The sequence below is a fragment of the Zalophus californianus genome, chromosome 6 (assembly GCF_009762305.2).
Source record: "Zalophus californianus isolate mZalCal1 chromosome 6, mZalCal1.pri.v2, whole genome shotgun sequence".
Lineage (NCBI taxonomy): Eukaryota > Metazoa > Chordata > Mammalia > Carnivora > Otariidae > Zalophus > Zalophus californianus.
The window spans coordinates 80047979-80055299 of NC_045600.1; the positions used below are offsets into that span (position 1 = coordinate 80047979).

The window sequence follows — 7321 nt, forward strand, 5'->3', positions numbered from 1 at the left end:
TTGGATATTTAGGCAATAACATTTTGACAAACATCTTTGTACATACGTATTTTCCATATATCATGTAATACATTTTATAGTATTTTCATATCTTAAACTCACAATAATCCTGGGAAATTGGTCAAATGTTACAATCTTTACTGGAGAAGAAACAAAGGATTATGTGTTAAGTGATTTTCTTAGCAACTGTATGGTGAAATCAAGACCATAAGCTAAGGCTTCTGACTCAGTTTAGTTTCCTTTCCCCTATATCACTTCACAAACCTATAATCATTAAGAAATGACCACTGGGATGTGTGTGTGTGTGTGTGTGTGTGTGTGTGTGTGTGTGTGTGTTTTAACGGGAATGTGCTAATCTACTCACATCTTCTTTCATGATTCCTTTTGTGATCAATAGCAAAAATATGTTAAATGCCCTGAGGGAACCAGAACTCCCATCTTGTGCTCTAATCATCTCTGGGCTCTTATCCACTGAGCTAATCAGCAAATTTTTGCATGTAGAAATTAAATATATATTGGCAGCATTAAAGCCCCATTGAGAAGTGGAAAAGGGAAATCTCCAGTGGAACAGAAATTTGACAGGCATATCAGGCACTCTGTCTAGAAAAAGATATGACCAGAGGTAGGGATCTATACTGATTTCTGGTCTGTGGCTGACAGTTTGCCTGGATAATCAGGGACTGGAAGGAACAAGATTAGAGCACTGATGATGTAAACACCATAAGGCCAGAATTTTGCTCACTGCTCACTGCTGTAGCCCATATATTAAGAATAGCTTAAAACACCAAATACTCTGAAGAAAATATTTGTTGAATGAAGGCATCTAGCAGAGATATGAGGATGTACCTCCTAGAATTGGCCCAGAATTTGAGAATATTTGTGTCGCTTATGAACTGTCATCCAAAGACAGCCACTGCAAAGCAGTAGATACCTTTAGTGAGAATTTATCAAAACTGTCCTTCAATCAGCTTTACCTCATAACTATCAAGGGTTTGTTCAAAACACCCATGAACAAACTGGCCATGCTGGCAGGGCATGATGTTAGGTATACGTTCAACCATAAGAATTTACCCTCCTCAAAGCTGTGGTGGTTCTGTCTTCCAACAGCAGAAATCAATGCTTAGCCTCCATTATGGCACCAATTCTTTTTTTTTTTTAATGATTTCCTGTGCCTCTTTTATGCAGACTGGAACAACAGATAAAACAGTAAAGGTCTACCCCAAGAATCATGACTAAGGGCTTAAACAGAATGCTTCGATGCTGTGGAGGTTTACTTCCCCAACAAGGCACGATAGTTTAGAATTTTCTACCAGCAACCAGGGGGAGAGGCCCCGTTCCCTCGGACAACAGTATTCTGCACCAATGTGCTTTGCAATGGTGTTCAGCTGGATATTTGAAGTTCCTTCATATATTGTACCAATTTTTGCATCTCGGAAGTATTTTTCCACAGGGTAATCTTTGGTGTAGCCGACTCCTCCCATCCACTCAATACACTTACTAGTTGTGAGACTTGCAACCTCTGATGCATAGTATTTGGCCATAGATGCTTCTTTTATGAATGGTTTTCCAGCTTCTAAAAGCCTAGCAGTGTCGTATGTTAGCAATCTTGCAGCTTCCAGCTGGGTGGCAACATGGGCCACTTGGTGTTGGAGCCCCTGAAAACCAAATATTCTTTTGCCAAACTGCATCCTTTCTTTCATATAGGGAATAGTGTAGTCAAAGCACCCTTGAGCCAGTCCCAGCATCTGTGCAGCAATTCCTATTCTATGGTACCAGTTCTTACTAACTGATAACACTGGACTCATCCCCTAAAGAGGAGATGGAAATTACTTTTCATTGAAAGAGAACAGTAAGGATTTGCCTTTTCTGCCCGACCTACCTCTCCAAGCCCAGAATCCATGGTCTCACTTTATACCATATTCATCATCACAATATTTTTTCACTGTAATAAAAAATAGTCACTATATAGAAAAAGAAGTACTGCAATGGGTTGGCACTGTGGGATGAACTGGTCTTTCCATTTATCTCATCATTTGGAAGGATCTAGACTTACAGAATTGTGGAATTGACCTAGTGAATACCTAATTGTGGTACCAGGTAGAAGATGACAACTTATAAGCTCAGTGCTGATCTATATGATGCCTGTATGATTTGGAATATGCTCTAAATCTGTGACTATACATAATACCAGAATGCATGAACTTGGGAACCAAGGGGTAAAAAAAGGTTTTTAATTCCTCTCACTATTATATCTAATAACCCACTTGCAAAAGTTTTGCTCCCCATCACTGCAACTTTGGGTGCTGCTGGTTCAGAGGTAGTCGTTTCTAAGGGAAGAAGGCTTCTGCCAAGGAAGACATATGAAAATGAACTGGATGTTGAGACCGCCATTTTCATTTTCTCTGTCAGTGAACAAACAGACCAAAAAGTAGATTAACATATTGACTGGGGGGTTATTTGACCTTAATCAATAAGGAGAAATAGAACAGACAATGTGGCAAGGAATTTTGTGTCTATAGCCAAAGGATTTTTTTGGGTTCCCCTAATACTTTTAAGTCTAATAGTAAAATTTGTTGGAAGCCTGAAACAATACTGGCAGAACAACAAGGACTCATATCCCCTCAGGGATAAAAGGTTGAATGATCCTTCATTCAATAAAGAACTCCACTAGCTGAAGTGCTGAGAGAAAACTGATTACTTAAAGCATAGTGGAGGAAGAAAGTTCTAAATATTAATTATGGTCTTGTGACTAGCTGCAGTAATAGACTTTATTAGCTAACTTCTTTCTTTCTCTCTTTTATGTATATTTATGTATATTAACCTATTTATATTTTCCTTTTCAACCCTTCTGCTTTTTTATGTCATAAATATAAATTTATAATTTATCCCTTAGTTTATAGAATAACAAGCTAGGATTGTGATTGAACAAAAAGGGAAATAACCATCACTCAGAGATGGAGTCATAATTAATAGAAATACAGTCTCCTTTTGAATGAGAAGGTAAGCACTTCTTTACTTGTCCAATGGATAGTTACACTGAGTAACCAAAGGGAATGATGATGTTTGATATTGTGAATTCATTGAACTCAGCATCCATTCCAACACCCTTCAGTATTCCTCCCTCTACGTTAGAGTCTAGAAAGCTGAAACTGTATTTCAGACTTCCCTGAAGCTAGAGTTCCATTAATGACATATGTTTTAATGAGTTTTGGAAGGTGGAACTTAAAAAACAACAACTTTGCAGGGCGCCTAAGTGCCTCAGTCAGTTAAGCCATCTGCCTTAGGCTCAGGTCATGATCCCAAGGTCTTGGGATCGAGTCTCTCATCAGGCTCCCTGCTCAGCTGAGAATCTCCTTCTCCCACTACCCTTCACCACTGCTCATGATCTCTCTCTCACTCTCTCTCTCTCTCTAACAAATAAAATCTTTAAAAACAACAATAACTTTGTTGATATTTGGTGGTTGCTCCCATGAAGCAAGTTTATAAAGATGCTGGCTATAAATTACAGAAGTGTTCTGATGTCTGGCACCTTGGGAAGACTGAGCCACATTTGTGGTGGCACATATCTGTGATCATTGAACCACAGCTCCGGCAGTGGATTCCTGAATACAATTCCCATGATTTCCCCTTGATTCTCAATTCCATGATTGCAGCAGAGGTAGTGGCTCTGCTGGCATGTTATTTCAGCAGTCTTATTCCACACTTGGACACTCAACATAAAGTCTGCTTCTCTAGTACTTCCAATAATTTTATAGTAACTAATTCCCCATTAATATATGTTTTTGCTTAAACTAGCTGGAGCAGGTTTTGGTCGTTACAGCTAAATCTTAATGGAACCCAACCTAAAATCAGCAGAAGAAAACTCTGTCTTATAAGCAAACAATGATTACTTTGGAAAATAACACACACACAGTCTTTCAGGTTATCTTCTTCCAAACCCGACTTCCAATCCTACTCCAATAATTTCCAACAGTGGTGCCATCATTATTCCAGTCACCAACTTAACTTCTTGGCATCACCCTTGACTCCTTCCTCCCTTCATCTAAATCAGTCAATATATCCTGTTGAATTTCCTTTGAAAACATCTATTACCATTACTACTCTAGTCCAAATCCTTTTCACTTCACATATTATTCCTACTCTCACCTTCTAACTGGTTGCCTTGTCTCCAGTATTTCCAAACCAATAAAACAAAGGCAAAAGCAGACGGAAACCCCTGGAAAACACAGCTCTCACATTATCCTTCAATCCCTTTTCAAGTCCCACACACGCCCCCCCCCCCGACACACACAGAATAAAGGGGATTTTTAAGACCTAACCCCCAAGAACAAAGATACTAGGTTAAAACACAAAAGCAACAAAATATTGAAAGCTAGAAAGGGAATAGAGGAGTGGTAAATGACACAGAAGACATAAGAAAGCTGAATTCTTAGCCAGCAACAGGGAAACCAAAAGGCAATATCCTTAGCACTGCAGAACTCTCAGAATATTCAGAATTCTATTATACAATGTCCCTCTAAAAGTTTGTTGGAAGTGGAGTAAAAAATGGGAGAATTAATTAAAAACTTGGCTAAGAAAATATACAGTGTCTAGATCTCCATCACTGGAGCTGCACCACTGCCCTCTGTAATCCTGGGAGAGGACTAAACGTTTATTTTTTGGAGAGACTAGCTGATTATCCCCAACTGGGAACTTCAGGTGCTGAAATTGGGAAGATTAAGACAGTACATATCCTGAAGTTTAGGCTCCCACCTTTCTCACGTATGAGAATGTGGTCAGCCAGCCTCACCACTCACGAAGCATGAAATTGAAGGAGGCTTCTAAAGCCTAAAAGGAAAGACCTAAAGAATCTGAGGTCAGCTATTACCTAACAAAGCAGCCCAGTCAGATGATCCTAAAGTGAAGATCCAGAAGATAAGCCTCGCCTACGAGCTCAGACTTCCCAGTAAAATTTTGTATTTCTCCTTCTTATATCTGAATAGACTGCTGAGGCATTTAAGAAAAGCCTCGAATGGGAAAGCTGGAGACCAAGACAAAGAGAAAAGGTTCATAGGTCCCAGAAGCATGGAGGAAAAGAGAACCTCAGAACTACAGTTAATAATCCTCAGGTAGGTAAGGAAAGATGTTACAGCTACAAAACAAGAAAAGGATGTTATCTAAGAGGGAAGATTAAAAGAAAAAGCTTTTAGAAATTAAAAGCAAGAGAGCAGAAGCAAAAAAAATTATAAGGATAAAACATAAAGCCACAGGCATCTCTTAGAAAGAAGAGGAAAAGGACAAAACACATAAAATAGGCATGAAAACTAAGAAAATAAGAGGAACATTCAAAAGAACAAAAAGATGCAAGAAGAAAGAAAATAGGAGTAAGTCATCAAATACATAATTGCAACATTTTTTTACAGAACTGAGGTGCACTGGATTCCAAGCACAAATGCTCTAGTGAAGGCCCAGCACAGTGTATGAAAATAGGCCCTCACTCTCTATGAAAATTCAAAACAGAGAAATGCTCAGAGAGAAAAAAAATGGTTTCAAACAACTACACTAGAAGGAAAGGAAGACAGTAAGTGGGTGTCTGAAAACTCAGGACATAGCAATATAAGCATGTTATTTAGAGATAGGTAAATAAAAAGAATCTGAGGGGCGCCTGGGTGGCTCAGTCCTAACGCATCTGCCTTTGGCTGGGGTCATGGTCCCAGGGTGCTGGGATCCAGCCCTGCTCGGCAGGAAGCCTGCTTCTCCCTCTCCCACTCCCCCTGCTTGTGTTCTCGCTGTGTCTTTCTCTGTCAAATAAATAAAATCTTTAAAAAAAATAATAAAAGAATCTGAAAGTGTGAATATGTTTTATTTTTTTTTCAAGAAGCAGACTAGAAGAGGGCTAGATTATTGTTTTTCATAAAAAGCCTTGTAGAATATTTGCCACTTTAAACTATGTCCATGTAGAATTTTGATGAAATTAAAAGCTAAATTAGGGGAGGGAGGGAGAGAGAGAGAGAGAGAGAGAGAATGCCAAAAGCAAAATCCTCTTGCACTTTATCCAGCATAATGCTTTTGTTAAAATTCCACTTTCAGCATTTTGTCCCTTATTTTCCAGCTTTCAAGAACGCCCATTTAAAATCCTTTTGCTGGGGTGCCTGGGTGGCTCAGTCGTTAAGCGTCTGCCTTCGGCTCAAGTCATGATCCCAGAGTCCTGGGATTGAGTCCCTCATGGGGCTCCCTGCTCTGCGGGAAGCCTTCTTCTCCCTCTCCCACTCCCCCTGCTTGTATTCCCTCTCTGGTTCTGTCTGTCAAATAAATAAATAAAATCTTTAAAAAATAAAATAAAATCCTTTTGCTAACATATAAAGTCACTGAAAATATGATTCCATAGCTTCTTTTCTTCAACCTGAATCTCCTGTTCTAGTTAAACTGGTCTACTTATTAACCCTTAAATATAAGAAGGTATGCATCTTTCATTCTTTCTCACTTCAACATAAATAACCCTCTCATTTTCCTCTATCCTACTGACATCCAACATACATTATTAGCACTCTTCTTTGAATTCTTCTGAATTTATAATTTAATGTGATTTGTTATATTGCTCTCTAAATCTCATATGTAGGGAAGCCTGGGAGGCTCAGTCAGTTAAGCGTCTGTCTTTGGCCCAGGTCATGATCCCAGGGTCCTGGGATGGAGTCCCACATCAGGCTCCTTGCTCAGCGGGGAGCTTGCTTCTCCATCTGCCTGTCACTCCCCCTGTTTGTGCTCTCTCTCTCTCTGACAAATAAATAAAATCTTTTTTAAAAAATAATAAATAAATAAATCTCGTATGTATTACTTCTGCTATGACTGCCAAATGGATGTATACTCCTCTGTATCCAAAGAGGATCTGAAACCATACAAACTATAAATTCCAAAGCATTGTTCATGAATCAGGAATGAATGAATGAATGAATACACACATACATACAAGAAGCTAATAAACAGCAAATAATGTTCGACTTAAATTTGGAATTTAAAAAAAAACTAATACACCTTTTCAACTTTAAAGAAAGAATATGTTACTTCCAAATTGCTTCTGGATATGGTTCTTTGAACTAAGAAGACATTATTAAGGATTTCTAAACACACTTTAAGAAATGTATACGCTTCGGAAATGAGAAATCAGCATTCAGTTGAAACGTCTAGCATCATCTTAGTCCACAACAACGAACCACAAAAAACTTGTGAATTTTGTGATCATGGGTAATTTTTATAACATTTTCTAAATTTTCCTGGAATAAAATTTGCAATTCAGAAATAATTTCAAATGCTATAAGAAGACTCTTTCTAGCTGAGAAAGAAA

The 7321-nt window shown here is 38.5% G+C and overlaps 1 protein-coding gene across 1 annotated transcript; it reads right to left on the reverse strand.

Moving 5' to 3' along the window:
- Positions 1-1163: 1163 nt before the first annotated feature.
- LOC113910010 (short/branched chain specific acyl-CoA dehydrogenase, mitochondrial-like) lies at positions 1164-1760 on the reverse strand. Its single transcript, XM_035728190.1, has one exon. The coding sequence runs from the start codon at positions 1743-1745 to the stop codon at positions 1233-1235; it is 513 nt and encodes a 170-aa protein (XP_035584083.1). The 5' UTR covers positions 1746-1760; the 3' UTR covers positions 1164-1232.
- Positions 1761-7321: the final 5561 nt, after the last annotated feature.